The 21,613-nt window shown below is 41.5% G+C and overlaps 1 protein-coding gene across 1 annotated transcript in view; it reads right to left on the bottom strand.

Annotated features, from left to right (window-relative positions):
- Nucleotides 1-21,595, bottom strand: part of KIAA1210 (KIAA1210 ortholog) — a 114,647-nt gene extending 93,052 nt beyond the window's left edge. The window contains 2 exon segments of the mRNA XM_021719192.1: nt 19,154-19,304; nt 21,568-21,595. Of these exon segments, the coding sequence (XP_021574867.1) occupies nt 19,154-19,304; nt 21,568-21,595 (179 nt within the window).
- Nucleotides 21,596-21,613: the final 18 nt, after the last annotated feature.

Genomic DNA, 21,613 nt, shown 5'->3' with positions numbered 1-21,613 from the left:
GGAAAGCAACAGAAGTGACAGTTAAGTCGCCTCCCTAAACAGGCCAACTATGACTTAAGAACAAGGATTCTAGAGTCAATCAGCTGCAAGTTTGGAACCTAGCTCAACTGAGAACTATGAGCTCTTAAGCAAGTCGCTCACATTCCACATGCATTATTTTTCTCATCTATAGAAACAAGGATAGTAATAGTCCTACATTGATCTTTTTTTTTTAATTTTAGAATCGTGGGATACATGTAAACATTTGTTACATAAGCATATTGTGTGAGGGCAAGGTTTGGGCTTCTGACCAGTCCTCCCTCCTCCAATGAGTGGTTTTGTGTCTCTTATCCCCTCTCTCTCCCTCCCTCCTTTAGCAGTGCCCAGTGTCTGTTGCTCTCATCCTTGAGCCCATGTGTGCCCAATGTTGAGTGCTCACTTATGAGTGACAACATGTGGTATTCTGTGTTTGTTTCTCTAATAATTCACTTAGAATGATGGTCTCCAGCTGCATTCATGTTGCTGCAAAGGACATTATTTGATATTTTCATGGCTATGTAGTATTCTATCATGTATATGTACCACATTTTCTTTATCCAGCCCACGTTCGATCCAGCCCATGGAACCATCTGGGATGGTTCCATGCTTTTGCTGTTGTGGATAGTGCTGCAATAGAGATATGTGTATAGATGTCTTTTTGGTAGAACAATTTGTGTTCCTTTAGTTATATTCCCAGAAGCTGAATTGCTGGACCAAATGGTGATTCTATTTTTTGTTTCATGAGAAATCTCCAAACTGCTTTCCACAAAGGTTGAACTAGCTTACATTCCCACCAATAATGGACAAGCATTCCCTTTTCTCTGCAGCCTTGCCAACACCTTTTGTTTTGCTTTGTTTTGTTTTTTACTTTTTAAGAATAGTCATCCTAACTGGTATGAGATGGTAACTCATTATAGTTTTGATTTGCATTTCTCTAATGATTAGTGATGCTAACCATTTATTTCTTATGTTTTTTGGCTGCTTGTGTGTTTTCTTTTGAGGTGTATCTGTTCATGTCCTTTGCCCACTTTTTCATGAGGTTATTTGTGTTTTTCCTGTTTGAGTTCTTTATAGATCCTGGATAGTAGGCCTTTGTCAGGTCCATGTTTGCAAGTATTTTTTCTCACTTTGTGGGTTGTTTCTTTACTTTCCTGATGATTTCCTTTGCTATGAAAACACTTTTTAGCTTGATAAAGTACTACCTGTCAATTTTGGTATTTGCTTTTGAGGACTTGGCCCTGAGTTCATTGCCTAGGCTGATGTCCAAGAGGGAGTTTTCTAGGTTTTCTTCTAAGGTTATTATATTTTGAGGTTTCATATTTTAGTACTTGACCCATTTTAAGTTAATTTTGGTATATGGTAATACTAGGAATCCAGTTTCAATTCTTTTCTATGTGGTTAGCCAGTTTTCCCACCACCATTTGCTAGATAGGATTTCCTTTACCCCGTGTTTGTTTTTGTCAGCTTTGACATAGATGAGTTGGTTGAAGGTCTGTGGCTTTATTTCCAGGCTCTCTATCCTGTTCCATTTGTCTCTGTATCTATTTTTGTACCACTACCATGCTCTTTTGGTTCTGTGGCCTTTTAGTAAAGTTTGAAGTCTGGGAGTATTATGCCACCAGCTTTGTTCTTTTTACTGAGGATTGCTTTAGCTATCCGGGTTCGTTTTTGCTTCCATATGAATTTAAGTATTATCTTTCCTAGGTCAGTAAAAAATGATGCTAGTAGTTTGATAAGGAGTGTGTTGAATCTATAGATTGCTTTGGGTAGTATGGACATCTTGATGATCTTGATTTTTCCAATCCATGAGCATGGAATGTTCTTCCATTTGTCTGTGTCATCTTTGATTTCTTTGAGCAGTGTTTTATATTTCTCATTGTAGAGTTATTTCACCTCATTGGTTAGATGAATACTGAGGTATTTTATTTTTCTGTGGCTATAGTGAATGGGATTGTGTTTTTTATTTGATTTTCAGCTTAATTGTTGGTGCATAAAAATACAACTGATTTTTGTGCATGATTTTGTATCCCAAGACTTTACCAAAGTTGTTTAATAGTGCTAGAATGTTTTTGGCAGAATCGCTAGGGTTTTCTAGGTATAGAATCATACAATCTGAAAAGAGGGCTATTTAACTTCTTCTTTTCCTATTTGAATACCTCTAATTTCTTTCCCCTGACTGAATGATCTGGTTAGGATTTCCAGTACTAAGTTAAATAGGAGTGGTGACAGTGGACATTCTTGTCTTGTTCCAGTTCTTAGAGGGGATGCTTCCAGCTTCTGCCCATTAAATCTGATGTTGGCTGCAGGTTTGTCATAGATGACTTTATTATTTTTGAGAAATGTTCCTTTGATGCCTAGGTGTTTGAGAGTTTTTATCAAGAAGGGGTAATGAATTTTATCAAATGTTTTTTCTGCATCTATTGAGATAATTATGGGGTTCTTGGTTTTACATTTGTTTATGTTTATTGATTTATGTACATTGAACCAGGCTTGCATCCTGGGAATGAAACCCACCTTGTCAGGATGAGTGAAACTTGTACTGTTGGATGCAATTTGCTAGTATTTTGTTAAAAATTTTTGCCTCAACCGGGCTCGGTGGCTCAGCCTGTAATCCCAGTGCTTTGGGAGGGTGAGGTGAGTGGATTGCCTGAGCCCACGGGTTCAAGACCCACCTGGAAACTTGGCGAGACCTCATCTCTACAATAAATTTTTTAAAAAATAGCCGGGCATGGTAGCACGTGCCTGTAGTTCTAGATACTTGGAAGGCTGAGGCAGAAGGAATGCCGGAGCCCAGCAGGTCGAGGCTGCAGTGGCTGGAAGCAGCCACTGCACTGCAGTCTGGGTGACAGAGTGAGCCTCTAACTAAAAAAAAAATTTTTTTTTGCCTCTATGTTCATCAGGGAAATTGGCCTTTAGTTTTCTTTCTTGGTTGGGTCTTTGCCATTTTCACATATCAGGATAATGTTGGTTTCATAGACTGAGCTAGGGATGAGTCCTTCATTTTCAATTACTTGGAAAACTTTCAGTAGGATTGGTATCAACTCTTGGTAGCTACCTGTACATCTGGTAGAATTCTCAGCTGAGAAACCATCTGACCCAGGGCTTTCTTTGGCAGGGAGGTTTCTTTTTACTGGATCGATTTATTAGATGATTATTGGTCTGTTTAGGGTTTCAATTTCTTCCTGTTTCAATCTTGGGTGGTTATATGTTGCCAAAAATTTATACATTTCCTCTAGATTTTCTAGGTTACTTGTACATAGATGGTCCAGTAATCTCTGGCAATCTTTTGTATTTCTTCAGGGTTGGTAGTAACATCACCTTTTTGGTTTCTTATTGTTTTTATTTGTATTCATTCATTCTCTCTCTCTCTCTCTCTCTCTCTCTCTCTCTCTCTCTCTCTCTCTCTCTGTCTGTCTCATCTGGCCAGGGTTCTGTCAATCTTATTTATCCTTTCAAAGAACCAGCTTTTTGGTTTGTTGATACTTTGTATGTTTTTTAGTCTCTACTTCATTTAGCTTTGAATTTACTTTGATAATTTCTATCCTTTTACTAGTTTGGGGATTGATTTGTTCTTGTCTTTCCAGCTCACTTAGTGTGATGTTAGACTATTTACTTAAGCTCTCTATTTTCTTGTGTATGCATACAATGTTATAAACTTCCCTCTCAGCATCATTTTCATGATATCCCAGAGGTTTGTGCATGCTGTGTCTTTGTTTTCATTTGTTTCTAGGAATCTTTTTATTTCTGTCTTGATTTCTATGATAACCCAAAAGTCACTCAGAAGCATGTCATTTAATTTATTATGTTTTTGTGTAGTTTTTTTTTTTGAGGGGGGAAGGGATTCCTGTTGGTGCTAATATTTATTTTTATATTGCTGTAACCTGAGAAGATGTTTGGTATGATTTTGACCTCTTGAAATTTGTTCATGCTTTATTTATGTAGTTGATCTTAGAGTATGGCCTATGTGCTGATGAGAAAATGTATATTCTGTGTTGTTGTGTGGAGTGTTGTATAGATCTAATTGGTCCATGTCAAGTTATAGTTCTGGATTTCTTTGTTAGGTTTCTGCATCACTAATCTGTCTAAAGCTATTAGTGGGATATTGATATCCAGCTATTACTGTATGGCTACGTATGTCCTCTCAGATTAATTATCAGTTGTTTTATAAATCTGAGTGCTCCTATGTTCAGTGCATGTACATTCAAGATGGCTGTCTCTTGTTGGTAAATTGAGCCCTTTCTCATTATGCGGTGCCCCTTATTGTCTTTTTTAACTTTTATTGGTTTAGAGTCTATTTTATTCGATATAAAAGAAGCTATCCTGCTGGTTTTTTTGTTTGTTTATTTTTCATTTGCCTGAAAGATCTTTCTTCAATCCTTTACCTTGAGCCTGTGAGTGTCATTTGCAGTAACATGGGTCTTCTGAAGGCAGTAGAAGAGTGGATCATGTTTCTCTATCCAATTCACCACTCTGTACCTTTTGAGTGGTGTATTCAGTGCATTAACATTTAAGTTAATTATTGATATGTGGGGGTTTGTTCCTGTCATAATGTTGTTAAGAAGCTGCCTTGTGTTCTAGACTTTGTGTTTGATCTTTATGGCCTGTAAACTCTGTGCTTTCCTACACTTTTGCAATGGGTGGAACTAATCTTTCATTTCTGTGTTTAGAACTTACTTAAGCATTTCCTGAAGGGCTGATCTGGAGGTTTCATATTCTCTCAGGGATCGCATGTCCAGGAAGGATTTTAATTTTCCTTTATTAATGAAGATTAGTTTGGAGGGATAGGAAATTCTTGACTGGAATTGTTTTTCTTTAAAAATAATAAAAATGGGCCTCCAGTCTCTTTTGGCTTATAAGGTTTCAGCTGAGAGTTCTGCAAAAATTCTGATGAGTTTCCCTTGGTAAGGGTCTATTCCTTCTCTCTAGTGCCTTTAGGATTTTTTTATGCTCACCTTAACAAGTCTGATTATTATGTGCCTTGGGGATGGTCTCGTGTAATACTTCACAGGAGTTCTCTGAACTTCTTGTGTCTGCATGGCAGTCTCTCTAGCAAGATAAGGAAAGTTTCCTTGGATATATATTAAAAGACTTGTTCCAGGATGTTTCCAGTTTCCCTTCTCTCTCAGGAATGCCAATCAGCCATAGATTTGTCTCCTTACATAATCCCAGACCTCTCCTAGTCTTTGCTCATTTTTCCTAATTATTTCTCCTAATTTTTGCCAAACTGAGTTGCTTCAATAATTCAATCTTCACACTCTGAGAGTCTTTCCTCTGTCTGGTCAATTCTGCTATTAAGACTTACTATTGTGTTTTTTAAATTCCAGGAGAGAATTCTTCATTTCCAGAAGTTCAGTTTGGTTTCTTTCTTAGAATTGCCAGGTCAGCTTTCACTTCCTATACTCTTTTCATGACCTAATTGATTTGGGTGTCAACTTTCTCCTGGATCTTGTTGAGTGTCTTTGCCATTCATAATATGAATTCTATGTCTGTCATCAGGGATGGGTCACTCTGAATAGGCTCCATTGCTTGGGATCTGAGAGAACCCTTTGTGGATGTCAAATCATTATGGCTTTGGAGATTGCCAGCATTTTTTCACTGGTTCTTCCTCATCTGTGAGGGCAGTCTCTTCTCTTTTTATTTTTTGTTTTGTTATTTTTTTATTGTTAAAGTTTCTGTTATTGGGATGACAGCTTGTGTTGTTTTCTTACCTGACCTCCCTCTTCTAATCTGCCTGTGTCAGCAGTGAGGATGGCAAGCCAGAGGGAAACTGACTGGCACTGCTTCACCGGTACAGCCTTGTGGGAAATTGCAAGTCCTTTCTTCCAGGTCAGATACTTTCCCCTCCCTCTGGCACAAGCACCAGGGACCCTGACTGGCCAGGCACTCTAGCGCCTCCTTCCCTAGCCCCATGCATCTTATTAGCAGGGTTGAGTGGTGGCCAGAAAGGGCCCCATGGCTCAACTCTGGCACAGGTGTTCTGGTGGGAGTAAAGTGGCCTCCTCCCATCTAGACAAGCCCATTCCTTTCCCACAAAGATAAAGGCAGGCCACTGTCTTGCCAAAAGATACCTAGTGTTTCTCCTTCAGTCTGCAAGTGGGCAAGGCCATCACTTCCGTGCTGAATAAAGCTGATGGAAGTCCCTCTGTTCCATGACTGAACATAAACTGGCAGCGGTCAAACATCCTTGCTTCACCTGGACGCTGGGATATCTGATTTGTCAGGAGTCACAGAGGTGCATCACCTCCTAGTTCCCGCCCTGCTCCTGAGGGTGAAACATGTTTTCAGCCTTGCACTGGGGCTGAATGAGTGCTGGTGCTATTGGAGAAATGTCTCCAAAATAGACAAGTCACCCCAGTTAGAGGTTGGAGAGGAAGGGATGAGGGAGTGCCGATGAGGCTCAGACCACACTTGTAGGATGTGCCCCATGGGGCTTCTCCATGGAGGAGTTGATGGCTGCTGGAGCTGGGACACACCAGGAGCTGGAGTCCTCCTGGTTCCAGGTGGATGCAACTGGTACCTTTGACCTGATTCTAGGCAGCTTTCTACACATGGCCAATTTGAGAGGGGGGCAAGGGAAGGATCTGGATTGCCTCTCCCTTGGCTAGGACTGCAAAGGTTTGTGGGAGGTGTACATAAACCATCCTGTTCACTCACCACTTGTTTCTCCAAAGGCACTCTCCTGATGTTGTGTCAGGGCTGCTTCTGGGGGTGCCTGGGGATTGGAGCTGTCCACGCTCTGTATCTCTAGGTGTCCATCTGATAAACCTCTGATTGGGTCGCCTCCAAAAAGTCAGCCTCACTCCCCTTTTTAGCCTCTCTTGCTGAGAGCAGCAGTCATCCAATGTCTCTAGTCGGCCATCTTGGCCCTTCCCCAGTAGTCCCACCTTGTAGTGCTGTAACCAAGTTTCAGTGAGATTATACATGAAAAGTCTGCAGCATAGAGTCTAGCAACTAGGAAATGCTCCGAGAAATGTTAAATCTTTGATGGTATTGATGGTGATGTCAACCCATCTCAGGAGGGTGGACCTCAAGGCAGAAAGTCCAGAGGCTTGGCCCATTGTTTCTTCCTTTTTATTCCTAAAAAAGGAGGGGTGACTTCTAGAATCCTAGTTGCCTTCTGGAATATCTACACTTGACTTTAAGAAATGAGGAAGTGGTGATCTGGGGTCCTAATTGCCCTAGTGATTTAGGGAAACATCTTTAGGAATTATGGAAACTTAAGGGTGCATATGTGACATGCTGTGAATGGTAGACATGGGAGCATTGGGGAGAAGAAGATATAGATCTTTGGATATTACCTAACTTTGTTATTAGAAGTGTATTAAGAGTGCAAAGGAATACACAAGGAGGGAATTCGCATAGATCCAGAAATCCCTCCTCAGAAACACCTTTAAACTAGACCTCTCTCTTCTTACTCAACTGCCTATTGGACATCTCCATTTGGATGTCCCATGGGTACTTCAAACTCAACTTGTCCAAAATTGGGCTGCTTTTCAACCTTTAACTCACAACTGCCTAAGCCTTCCCCTCCCCCCCAGTTTTCCAAATAAAGAACTGGAAAGTCACCTTTAGTTTGTCCTACTCTCTCAACGCTCCACTGTCAACTAACCAACAAACTGTGTAGATGTGAACTCCTAAATAGCTCTCTCATCCACTCATAGCTTGTCTTTTCCACTGCACTCCCCCAATTCATCAACTATCCTTGGACCAAAGCAATATTCTCAATAGTTCATTTACTATTACTCAATTCATTCTATCCCCACCATCTACAAAACCACCAGAGGGGACATTCTAAAGGTCAAATCTGCCCAAGTCAACTCCCTGTTTTCAAAACACCTCCCTGTCTTCCCAGAGCCTTTGGGAGGAAGTGAAAAAACACATGGCAAGACACAAACTATGACCCCAGCAAGATTGTATCTAATACTCTTTCTTCTCCTGGGTGCCTCAGACAGTTACATCAACTGGAGAAGGGACAGATTATAGGCTTATGAACTTCCTTAATTCATTATTGTCATGCCATACTATTTTTACTATTTTACACTTTTATGCTGCCTCTATCTGGAAAGTGCTCCCCTCCTCCTCCCTCAACCTGATAAATCTTACTCACTTTTCAAGATTTACTCAACCTCACTTCCTCTGTGAGGTCTTCCCTGTCCTCCCCTCACTACAGCCTTTCCTTTGCATGCTAATGTTCCACATAAGGCCCTGAACACACCCATTACACTGTAATTATCTGCTCAGATTAAGGCCCCCACAAGGCAGGAACCATATTTTATTCATCTCAACACAAGACCGAGCCCAAAGAAAGCACTTGATAAAGGTTTGTGGAATGAATCCATGGCCTCATTAAGTCCATATCCCCAATAACAACAGGTCAATGTCTAATGAGTATTCCCAGACTGTGGAAGGGACAGTCTGAGAAACTTCAAGGGACTTGAGTTCTAGCCCTGGCTGGTGGTACTCAATGTGACTATTTGTTCCTGGTTCAATTCTTCTATCTCTACTCCGTAGATAGAAAACACAAAGAGAAACAAAGTAACAGCACTACCATGGCTTTGATCCTCTGGCCACATAGTTCCTTCACTCTCTCCCAATCCTCCCTACATCCCTTGAGGCCTCGTTTGGAGCTTCTCCATGAATAAAGACCATTCTCACCCCAGCCCAGGAAGGGATTCCACCTCCTCTGGACTCCTTGAAGGCTCACTGCTTGGGCAAGTCTGGCACCAAGTACAGACCACCTTGTCAGGTTAGTTGACTTTCCAGGGAATCTCAGTCTGTCAGAATAGGAAGAGCCCTGGAGATCATCTGGTATGACAATCTCATTGTGCCAAAAACTCTGAGACTCAGAAAGAAAAGTGACTCATCATAGACTCCAATCTCCTGGGGCAGGTGATCAAAAGAGATTTCTGGGCCATATCCTAGACCCACTAAATCAGAATAAGGATCTGGGGGATATCACTTGAGAAGCCTTTAAGTACCCCATGCTACATCTGTGTTTTGTCTACTCAACTGGCTCACCAGAAGTTGAAAGCAGAAGCTCTTTCTCCTTAGCTCTCTGTGTCCTCCATAGCATCCAGTATAATAGGGCCCTATAAAGGTTTCTTCAGTCATTAGCCCCTGGGCTACTCCCCCATGAGAAAAATGAAAATGAATGAAGAATTCACCTTGAAGCTGATCTAGTTGAGGGTACCAAGGAAGAGTTGGCCTTGGCCTTGGCCTTGGCCTTCCTCAAATGCTGCTTTCTGTCTGGTTTTCCAAGTGCCAAGGTCATCCTTAACCAAAATGATTTCAGACTGAAATACACTATTTCTAAGCATAATAAAAGACCATTTACTTCAACTCCCTGAAACATTTTTCTTAACTCTCTTTTGGGGAGAAAAATGAACATTCTAAAACAAGAAAACACACAAACACACACCAATGCATGATTACCTGGACATATACTGAGGTCACAGTCTTATGCTTTGTTGGTTTCTATCTCCAGTCTGGACAGGCATCCCAGATAACCAAGAAGATGACCCTCCATATAAAGGTTCATTTATAGTCACTAGGCAGAGCTCACTAAGGCAGGAAGGTAGAAGGTAGAAGAATGACAAAATAGGCCTTCTGCTTAGGCCTCAGTTTTTCAGAAATTTTCACTAAGCCCTTTCTCCAATATTTTGAACACTTAAGGTTCTGCTCTGCTGGGAAGGCCAGAGTAATCTATACCTCAGAGTTAGCTCCCCACTGACTTTACTAACTCTACAGCCAGAGGAAGAAAAGTGGCGCATATACTTGTCACCCATCAGAGAAGAGACACAGGATCAACCCTAGCCTGACCCTCAAGGTTCTTTCTGATACTGAAAGGTCACTGCCCTGTTCCTGGATCTTTGACAACAGTTGGACAGGCAGGAGCCCTGTTTAGAGGTTGATCATTCATTCAATCACTTGTATAACTAGTCATCCCATTCACAGTGACCTGGACAGCAAGTCATTTCTAGACCCCATTGGCACTCGTTTGTATCTGTAGTTTATCTGGTTACCCTTCTGAGAGTAGCGGAAACCAGGCAAGCTCCCCTGAGCAGGCTCCCCCAAAACTGGATATATCCAGGCAGGCAATACCTGAAATCCCCCCAGAAAGTACAAGCTGATTTCTGGAAGGCTAGAGGATAAGTGTGGGGAAGGTCATATTTTGTTGTTAATTTCTAAGGGGTAGTGCAGAGCCAGAAACAAGAAATAAGACCTGAAAAGTCAGACACCAGGTAGACACTAGAATGGAGGTAGGATTGAAAAACAAGGGTGAGAACAAAGTGACAGAGTTCAATTACCTTGGAGTTGACAGGGGTGGAGATGGGAAGTTGAGCATAGCTATAGGCCCCAGGGACATGGGCAGATCAGTCTGAGTTAAAGCCCCAGGTCCTGGATGTATGCTAGTTTTCTGCTTTAGTTTCATGCTAAAACACCCAGGATGGATGCTAGATTTCTGGTAGGGCCTCAGCAGGACCCTGCCCTCAGGGAGTTTGAAGCCTAGCAAGAGTTCTTCCTTATGTAAGGAAAGTAACTACAGATCCAGCACTGGTGCCTCCCAGCCTTTGGTCCCCAAAGGGCATCATAGTGTTGAAGCTAGAAAAGGTCATTGGTATTACAGTGGGCCCTCCTGCATGTAGGAAAGTGTCACTGCTCCCCACTTCTCCATTGGCTGGAAATGAGCTTTGAACTGTTTTCCCACACGTGAGATGGACTGACCTTGAGTTGGTCACATCCGCTCCTCAAGTCTTTAGTGAGGCTAAGGAAACATATTTGCCAAAGTGGCCTGGCTTTGTTATCAGGGTTTTCCTAACCAAACAGCTGATATAACTTCCTGAAGGCACCTAAGGAAAGAAACATTCCAGTTTGAACTTGACCAATGCAGCTTCATAACAAATCTAAGCCCATTCATTTTCTGAATTTTATTCTTGATAGCTGAATTCAGTGGAGATCTAAGAGCCCATGAATGAGATCAACTTTCTGATACTTTAAAAATCCCCACAATAAACTCTCGTAATTCTGAGGGAAGAGGAGTGAGCTTTTCCATGGAAGAACTACTGAGCTGGGTGCAGTGGCACACACCTATAGTTTCAGCTGCTCTGGAGCCTGAAGCAGGAGGATCACTTGAGCTCAGGAGTTTGAAGCTGCAGTGAGCTATGATCATGCCACCACACTCCAGACTGGGTGACAGAGTGAGATCCTGTCTCTAAAAAACTAACTAACCAACTAACTAACTAACTAGAGAACTGGAAGAATTACAATCCCATTGAGTGGTATTCTTCATGCAAGGCACTATGTGTGTGCTTTACCTACATCAGCTCACCTAATTCTCACAACAGCCTTAAGGTGGGTGCTATAAGTGGCCCATATCACAGAGAGGTTTAATGACTTGCCTGAGGTCACACTGCTCCTCTGAAACAGAGTCTAGGTTCAAGCCCAGGTCTATCGAACCCCAAAGCCCATGTTCTTAACCACTGAACCTGTGTTTCTCAAAATAGGATTTTGGTAAATATGAACAGATTCCCAGATCCCACCTCAGACCTATTGACTCAGAATCCTGAAGGGTAGAACCCAGGAATCCATGTGTTTAACACCACACCAGGGGTTCTGCCACACTCAGAAGTTTTAGAACCCTGGTGACACTATGTGTCCTCCTGAGTTTGGCACACAGTGCAAGCTAAAGTAGCCAAAGCTTCCATGTGTGGCCTGACACTGCTCAGCAATTTTTCCAGCAAATTTGCCACATGAGACTGGTCGTTGAAAATCTTTTACCAGAACCAGGATAGCCAAGCCCCTTCATCCAGACCATGGACACTTAGCCTTTATGGACTCATATATACCTTTGGGAATTTGCTAAAAGCTCTGAATCTTCCCTCTTCCCTACACAGACACACACAGAGGCCAGCACTCCTGTGGCCTCCCTTCACAAGACACACATGAAACCCTTCACATGTTATTTTCAGGGAGTACATAGATTCTCTGAGGCCCCTTCATACCACCCCTAACCCCCCAGCTCAAGAACCATACATTACAGAGACACCTGATCTAGAAATGTGAACATAGATTTGGTCCAGTGAATATGTTGTTTTTTAATTCTTTCTATGTTAGAGATGCATACTGGAGTATTTAGACAAAATGATATGCTGTCTGGATTTATTTGCAAATTCTCCCGGGTATGATGGGATGAGGGGCGTGGGGAGTAGCAGGATAGATAAGACAAGACTGGCCATACATTGATCATTGTTGAAGCTGGAAAATGGCTATATGGGAATTCATGCTACTGTTCTCTCTACTTTTATATATGTTTAGAAATGTCCATTATCAAAAGTTAGAAAAATTAAAGTAAGTTTCATGATATGTGAATTCTGAATTATATCTCTGTCAAAAGACAAAATTATGAGAAATTTGGTTGAAAGATCTTGATTGACTTTTATTTGAATTCTAGAATCAAGCGGTACCTCATCCTATAAGACAGAATAAGTGTTCTGATGAGCTAAATAGAGGAGGTTGGTTTTACAGACAGAAAGGGGAGGAAAGCAAGAACAGAGAACAAAAAGCAGATTGGTCATTTCAATGTTACTTTCTTTTTAAAATTAAAGCACGGGGGACTTCCTTATCATGCCAGCTAAAACTGGCTTGCTTGGGGATTTGTCTATTATCTCTCACTCTCCTGATTTTTCCGAAGGTCAGAAAAACAACTTAGTTTTGGCTTAGTAGTGTGGAATGTTAGCATAAGTAACTTCATTTTTATTTGGTCCATTGGGCCTAGTGCAGTAGCTCAGTCCAAACTAATGGACTCCTATAAATTTTATTTAGTATCTCAATAAGGCTGCTATTTTAAAAATTAACCTCCTTATCTATATCCACCTAAATCTGCTAATGGAGATATACTAAAGACCAAGAGAGAGCCTTTTACTTTCCTGCTTGCTGTTCTGCTAAGTCATAACAATTAGGCAAAACCTCTTGGTCTTATTAAGATGACAGAACCACCCCAAGCAGCCCTCATGAGGGAACTGAGAGGACTAGTTGTATATGAAGGGCCACAGCATAAGGGCTAATTGCTTCTAATAATAAGTATTACACTGCTAATAGCACAATAATAATAAATATCACTTACATTCTATGTTCAGAGCACTTTACAAAGAGGCATTTAACTGAGAGCTACCAATACTCCCTTAAGAAGCAAAAAAAAAGTGCAGAGATCTCATTAACAGACCTACTTCTGTTGTCTGACGTTGGAATTTAAAAATGTTTCCCGAATGGAATTTAAAGAAAACAGTTTTTAAAACTAGCAATTGGTGATGAGATTTGTTAGCAAGACAGACTCTGGAATAAGTAAACAAGCCTTCTATGCAGAAGTATATGAGGGTGGGGTGAAAAATGACATCCCTGCCTGTGTGCAAATATCTACAAAGAGCTCCCCCTAGTTCTTCTTCTTGCCTGGAAAAGCTGAAGGGTCCTCCCATAAGCCCCCAAAACACTGTGGCTTTTGCTTAGGAGATGTTGACAAAAAAAGCCAAACTGTGAAAAATATTTAAAGAGGTTTATTCTGAACCAAATATGAGTGGTTAGGCTTGAGGCACAGTCCCAAAAGGTTCTGAGAAACTGTGCCTAAGGTAGTTGGATTACAGTTTGGTTTTACACCTTTTGGGGGACAGAAGTTTACAGGCAAGAACATAGATCAATACATATGAGATTTACATTGGTTTGGCCCAGAAAGGCAGGACATCTAGAAGTGGGAGGCTTATAAGTCATAGGTGGATTCAAAGATTTTCTGATGAGCAATTGGTGGAAAGAGAACTCAGTAGAAAAAAATGTTTGAGTTCCGGATTAGGAGGTTAGATGAAGCCTCACAGTAGGAAGCTTCAGAGGCAATAGGTGGTAAATGTCTTTAAAGGTGTCATTCTTTCAGGTGCAAATTTCCCTAAGAGATGGCATTGCAGGGTCACTTCAAAATATACTGAAGAAACCTATTTTGGGGTAAAGTATTTTTATTTTCTTTCAGGCCTGCTATCTGTCATGTGATGCTACACCAGAGCCAGGTTGGAATTTGGTATCTTATTGCCACAGTATCTGTTTTGTCAGTCTTAGGATCTCTATTTTAATATTAATGCCGGTCAGTTGTGCCTCAATTCCATAAGAGAGGAGGTATAATGAGGTGTGTACATTCTCCTCTTCCATCATGGCCTGAAGTTTAGGTTTTTCAGGCTTCCCTTGGCCTAGAGGAGGTCTGTTCAGTCGGTTGTTGGGCTTAGAATTTTATTTTTGTTTTACATTCTTCCCCTTCAGGCCAAGATTTGCCAGAAGCAATATTGATAGCTACACTTTTATTTTGTCCCATATTATTGCCAAAGTGGTGTAACTACATGCCGTGGGTTCATCTTGTCCCTCGGTGGGACCCCTATGACCGAGGGACTTAGAACCAAAAGACTTAGAGCCAATTTAAACATTGTAGGCCAGACGGAATGGAAGTGGGCAGGAATTCATTAACCTCAAAATCTTTTAAGCATTGTGAGAGCCAAAAGCCAAAAGGCAAGGTTATAAAGTTGACTTATCTATAATTCTACACATGTAGGTGGTAATCTTGGTCTTAGCTGCAGAATTGTAGCCATTAGCAATGTAAAACATAAGCATTTTGATAAGACCATTAAGCTGAAAATTTTAGAGACTTTTGTTGTTCCTCAGTGCTATTTGTGGTCCTTTTAGTAATTTGCCCTATGGCTGAAACATTTTTTAAAATATCTGTCTGCATAAATCCCATAACCAGCAATAACTACATCCAGAAGTCTTTGTCATCAGATATCTTGAAATCTTCCAAGTAATTACCTTTAACTTATAGAAAACAGGAAATTCTTTATGGCTGGGATGGACAGAAAGGTGTCATGTAATGGCAAAGGAGGGCTGTGGGAACCTGTCCTTGATTTGGAGGAGTTGAATGAATTCCATCTCTCATAAATTGGCCCTTATAATTTCACATGCCCACCTCTTCTGTGATAGTCCCTGGGCCTAGAGGGAAGGTGCATTGTCAATGAAAATAGAATGGTGGGAAACTATGGGGGGGAGGGGGATGGGATTAACAGTAGCAAATATCTGTCGGGGGATGGGAAAACACTTCTTATCTACAGGGTGCCTGAATGAAACGTCATTGTACACCTAACCCTTAACTGTACCCCACAAAACCATAATAAAAAATACTGATTAATGAAAAAAAAAAAAAGAAAAGAAAATAGAATGGCCCAGTGGGATTCTAAGTAGTTTTTAGAACTGGAAATATCAGGCAAAATTATCCAATTTTGTAAGCCAATAAATAGCTCAAAAAGAAAGGGCTTTAAAAAAACAAAAAACAAAAAACAAAGAATTGGCAACTTTTTAAGCAAAAGGGCATAAGCCGTGCCTTGTTCTGACAATGACAAGAAAAAGAGAGAGCTAAACATTGAATCATCTAGTATAAAGGTAAAGAACAGATTTATATTAATGTAGATAATGTAGATAAAGGCAAAATTATTCTATTAGTATGTATGACTTTATATACAGGCCTGGTTCAGTCTCACATGAGAGCAGTTTGTTTTGGTTGTCATCTTTTCCCCCGGTTTGAAGATGAGGCTTTGGTTAATTTGAGCTCGGTCACAGAAACCACCATTGACATTTAAGATTCAGTAGGAGTTGGTGCCCCTTTTTAGATGAGCTAAGTATACTCGAGTCAAAACCCTGCAACTTAACAGCATAAGAATTTGTTACCAGCCGGGCTCGGTAGCTCAGCCTGTAATCCCAGCGCTTTGGGAGGCTGAGGTGAGTGGATTGCCTGAGCCGACGGATTCGAGACCCGCCTGATGCAACTTGGAGAGCCCTCATCTCTACAATAATTAAAAAAATCAGCCGGGCGTGGTAGCGCGTGCCTGTAGTTCCGGCTACTCGGAAGGCTGAGGCGGAAGGATCGCTGGAGCCCAGCAGGTCAAGGCTGTGGTGACCGGGAGTGACCACTGCACTCCAGTCTGGGTGACGGAGTGAGACTCCAACTCGAAAAAGAAACAAAGAATTCGTTACCAATTTTTGATAAAGATCTTTTTTAATGGGGCTGAACAGAGCCTTTTAACTGATATCTAAATATCAGGCTGGAGGTGGTGAAGTTTATGACTTAATTTAAAACTGCAAAATGATTCTACAACCTTGCAGTGATTAATCTTTATCATTTTGATAAGCCCTCAGCATTTGATTTTAAGGATGTTTGTTAAAGATGTTAACTTTAACCTGGACCAGTGGTGGTCCCTGGTGTCATAACTAGGCAGGGTTGCAAAATCTGCTTCCTTTCCTAAACAAAGCCTTTTGGTGAAGACTTCCACTTCCAGGAAGATGGAATGGATGTACTTTTCCCCATTCTTCCCACAAAGTACAAATAAAAATGCTGGACAGTATATACATTGCATACATTATATACTCTTAAAAGAAGAAGAGGAAGAAGGGGAAGGAGAAGGGGGAAAAGGAGAGGGAGAAGGAGAAGGAGAAGAATAAGAATTAAGGGCAGAGAGAAGAAGAAAGACTGAGGACCTCAGGATACAAGGAGCAACAATAGTGGTGAGTTCTCTGGGTTTTCTTTTTGTCTCATTTATCTCAGACTTTGGGCTAAATAACCTAACAATCAAGAAAGGATAAGATGCAGTTTTTTAAAAATGCTGTAAGAAAAGCCTGCTCTCAGGCTCAGTGGCTCAGCCTATAATCCCACGCCTTTGGGAGGCCGAGGCGAGTGGATTGCCTGAGCTCACGGGTTCGAGACCCGCCTGGGCAACTTGGCGAGACCTCATCTCTACAATAAATCAAAATGAGCCAGGTGTGGTAGTACGCGCCTGTATTTCTGGTTCCTTGGAAGGCTGAGGCAGAAGGATCGCCGGAGCCCAGCAGGTCAAGGCTGCGGTGGCCCCGAGCGGCCACTGCACTCCAGTCTGGGCGACAGAGTGAGACTCCAACTCAAAAAAAAAATAAAATAAAAGCCTGCTCTCTCTAGCCAAAGGACCAGAAAAGAGGAGGCCTATAAGACAGAAGTTTTAAAAATAACTGCTCTTCACCAACCAAATAACACAGGAAAACTGGTCTCAACTCCCACCAGCAGAGGCCTAGAGAGATATCTAGACTTCACCCTAATTAAACTATAAGAAGTGCTCTATGATGATCTGGTTGGAAAGAGCTGATCACAAAGGAAAAGTAACGCTGACGCTTAAACAGAAATTCCAGAGAATGGTATCATTCTAATGTCATGGTCAATTTGATCAGTGTTAGGTTTGTCACTGCTACCACTGCAATAGTAAATGTGGAGTTCTGTGTCACAATATGCTAGCAAATATAAAGAAGGTACAAAAAATAGAAAAAGATACATAATGGTACTTAAATATGAGTAAAAATCACTGTATACATCAAAATAGCCATCCTATACCAGACAATAACAGAATATTGAAAGCATAGAATCTGGAATTAGTTTGCCTTGGTTCAAATGACAACACCATGTTCTATCAGCTGTGTGTTTTTGTGAAATCTATTTAACTTATCTCTTTCTATGAAACGTATCTCTTTAGCCCCACCATCTAATAATAACTATTAACATTATAATGTATTTCCTTTCTAGATCTTATTGTATTTTGAGGTTACCATTTAAAAATATTTCCATTTACACGCAATTTTAGATTTTTTATTTACTATTAAATCATTTAAAATATAAAAAAAAAAAAGAAGTGCTCTTACCTTTCACCAGGGTGGTGTCAGAGGAGGCCTAATGAAAAATGAGAAATTTCATTGCAGGTCAGCAGTAATGAGGGCCCCTGTATGCTGGTATCAATTCAAGCCACATGGGAAGGCACATAGATGACATTATTGTCTACATAGAACATTTCAAGCAAGCTACAAAAAATCTCCTAGAACTAATAAATTAGTTCAGCAAGGTCACAGGATAAGATCAATATACAAATATCAATTATATTCCTCTATACTAGCATTAAATATATAGACACAAAAAATGAAAAAAGCAATACCATTCAGAATCTTGCAAAAAATGAAAATACTTAAACATAAATCCACAAAACATGTACAGAACTTGCTTGCTGAAAACTACAAAACACTGATAAAAGAAATCAAAGATGTAAATAAATGGAGAAACATATGGACGTTGAATGGAAGATTCAACACAGTAAAGATGTCAATTTTCCCCAAAATCATGTATAGGTTTAATGCAAAATCTCAGCAAGCTTATTCTAAAATTTATATGGAAAGACAGAGGAACTAAAATAGATGAAACAATTTTTTTAAAAGTGGGAGGAATCAGTCAACCTGATTTCAGGCCTTACTATGTAACTACAGTAATCAAGACACTGTGGTATTAGCGGAGGGATGAACACACTGATCAATGAACAAAATAGAGAAGTCAGAACTAGACCCACACAAACATGCGCAGCTGATTATCGACAAAGGTGCAAATGCAATCCAACATAGGAAAGATTGCCTTTTCAGCAAATGGTGCTGGAACAAATGGACTTCTATAGGCCCAAAAGATAAAATAACTCAAAATGGATAATGGATTTAAATGTAAAACTAAAAGACTTTTTAAAAAAAAACAGGGAAAATCTTTAGCTTCCAGGGCTAGGTAAAAGTTCTTAGACTTGACACCAAAAGCACAATCCATAAGAGGAAAAATTGGTACACTGGACTTCATCAAAATAAAAACTTTTGCTCTGTGAAAGGCTCTGTTAAGACAATGTAAAGACCAGATACAGCCTGGAAGAAAGTATTACAAACCACATATCCAACAAAGGATTAGTATCTAGAATATATAAGGAACTCTCAAACTTAACAGTAGAAAAACAATCCAATTATAAAATGGACAAATACCATTATTCTAAGTGACCTAACTCAAAAACAGAAAACACGAACACTACACGTTCTCACTTATGTGTGGAAGATAAATGAACACACCCCCGCCCCACGAACACTACACGTTCTCACTTATGTGTGGAAGATAAATGAACACACCCCCGCCCCCATTCCCCACTCTTGGCCGCTGGGCCTCCCCTGTTCTAGGCTGAGAGGGAGGAGATAGCTGCCCTGGAGCCTCCGCCTCTGCTGCTGGGACTCCCGCGTGGCCGCTGACCCGCTTCCAGGGACCCGCGCGGAAGCCAAACCCCTGGGCCATCCTGCCGCGTACTCGTTGGGCTCGTGGATGTCGTTGTCCCGCAGTCTGCCACCAGCCTCGCGGTCACCGTCCTCCCTCAGCTCCCCTGCGCGGCTCCAAGGTGGCTTTTCTTTAAAAAGGCAAACATGCTTCCTAAAACAGCAATTCTACCTCTTGGGCATCTATCCCAGAGAAGTGAAAACAGGTTCACACAAAACACTGTGCGTGAATGTTCGTAGCAGCTTTATTCATAATAACCCCAAACTGAAATTAGCCCAAATGTTCTTCAAGAAGTGAAGGGTTATGCAAACTGTGATATATCCATGCTATGGACTACTACTCAGCAGTTTTTTAAAAATGAAATACTGATACGTGCAACAACCTGGATGAGTCTCCAGAAAATTATGCTGAGTGTAAAAGGCCAATTCCAAAAGGATACATAGTATATGATTCTATTTATCTAACATTCTTGAAATGACAAAATTATAGAAATGGAGAACAAATTAATGGTTGCCGGGGGTTAAGGAGGCGGTTGGGGTGGGAGGAAAGTAGGTGTGGCTAAAAAGGACAACAAGAGAGATCCTCATAGTGATGGAATGTTCTGAGTTTTGATTATATTAACAACAGTGTCCTAGTTGTGATAGTGTACTATAGTTTTGCAAGATTTTATCATTGGGGGAAACTGGGTCAAGAGTCCATGGGATCTCTCAGCATTATTTCTTACAACTGTATGTGAACCTATCTCAAAATTAAAAGTTTAATTTAAAAAATCTTTCTGTTTCTCTGTTTATCTCCATCTCTTGGGCCGTGCCATAGTAATCCTTGTTGAGGTGTCAGTGTGTAGTAAAGGCACTGATATTATCCCATCTGTCACTCACATCTCTTATGGGAGCTTCCTGGAAATTGTAGAAGGCCAACTTTTTGTAGAAGAAAGTGCCTTGAATTTGCAATCGGGATATCTTGAGACCTGGTCTTAATATGCTTTGTGACCTTGGACAAATTGCTAGCCTTTTCGAGATTCCATCTCATCACCTGTAAAACAACAGCAGCAAGAACTTTGAGGGTTAAATGAAAACGCTTGGTATATTGTAAAGCAGTATACAAAAGGAAGGTCTTCCCTCTCTTCCTCCTTTCTTGCCTTCTGTAATTCAACTCAAGGAGGGGATTGTATCCTAGGCTTTCTTGTATCCCCAAGGGTTAGCCTAAGTCTCTGCTTTAGTAAGTGCTTGTTAATGCTGCTAGTGGCAGAACGCTTAAAGCCAGAGCTTGACTCTAACAGGGAAAAGAAGATTCAGTCTATAATGATGAGACTTTGAAGAGAGCCCTTCACAGCATCCCATGTATACAGCTCCTTGCCTGGTCATAATTTCACTCAAAGACACCATGGGATTGAGAGTCAGGGCCCATGGAACAGCCAGCTGCCAGTTTGGGGGACCAGAGAGGAATGGTGAAAAAAAAGCTTCTCATTTTAACCAAGAACTTTCCTACCTAGTATCTTCTTTCCTCCTCACCAGTACTCCTGAGGCAGGCATTGCATGGATCGACTACATTCTACATTTGCAGACACTGAAGCTAAACAGAACTGTGACTGGCCCAAGGTTCACACAGCAAATGAATCAGTGGCACAGCTGGGGCCAGAATCGGCAGCCAGATATTTTCCACAGCATGGATGATGTCCAAATGGAAAGGCTAAGATAAAGAATTTGTAGGGTTTCTCTGCCCAACCCAGAGCCTCTCCCCAGGGAACTGTGACCAGGCCTCTCAGGCCCTTCCACACAAACTCCTGTCTGAAGGGGAGCTGCAGTCACAGCAGGCCTGGCAGTATTGGGATGCTGCCTGAGACGACTTCCCTCCCTCCCTACTCTGCGCTTTCTGTGACCTACTTAAAGGCAGAGAAACCAGTGTAGAGGTTTGGGTCTCTCCTGAGTGGGCAGTACCTCTCACGAGTACTTCTTCCCAGGCACTTCTTCTAGCCTCTCTTCAGTGATGACAGCGTGAGGTGGGGAGAACAAATCAGGCTCCCCAGAGTCAGAAAAGAGCCAAGTCAGGGCCTCCCTGGAAGGCAGGCTGAGGAGGAGGTGGCAGCTCCCCGCCCTGCACCCCCTCCAAGATCTGGATGTTTTCCATAAGGGCCCCATCTCTTCACTGCAACCTCCACCAGAGATCCAGGATAAAATGGAAATATGGAAATGCAAATGCTGCTTGGGAGGGGGAATATCAGATCCCATTTGCTTGGATTAGTTCATCCATTTGCAGGTTGCCAACTTGGAAAGCAGAGAGGAGCTCGGATGCCAAGGCTGTTTGAGTGCGGTAGGAGGGAAGGGGTTGGGGTCGCAGCGGGGCCTCATAAGCAGCCAGCTTTTCAATCAGCAAGTCACTGGGTCATTCCTTACTGAGCGCCTGCCCTGTATCTGGCTCCATGCTATGTCCCAGGGGCCT

This window comes from Carlito syrichta, unplaced genomic scaffold (genome assembly GCF_000164805.1).
Source record: "Carlito syrichta isolate Samal-C Ts95f unplaced genomic scaffold, Tarsius_syrichta-2.0.1 Scaffold314294, whole genome shotgun sequence".
NCBI lineage: Eukaryota > Metazoa > Chordata > Mammalia > Primates > Tarsiidae > Carlito > Carlito syrichta.
This window is presented reverse-complemented; position numbering and strand designations above follow the sequence as displayed.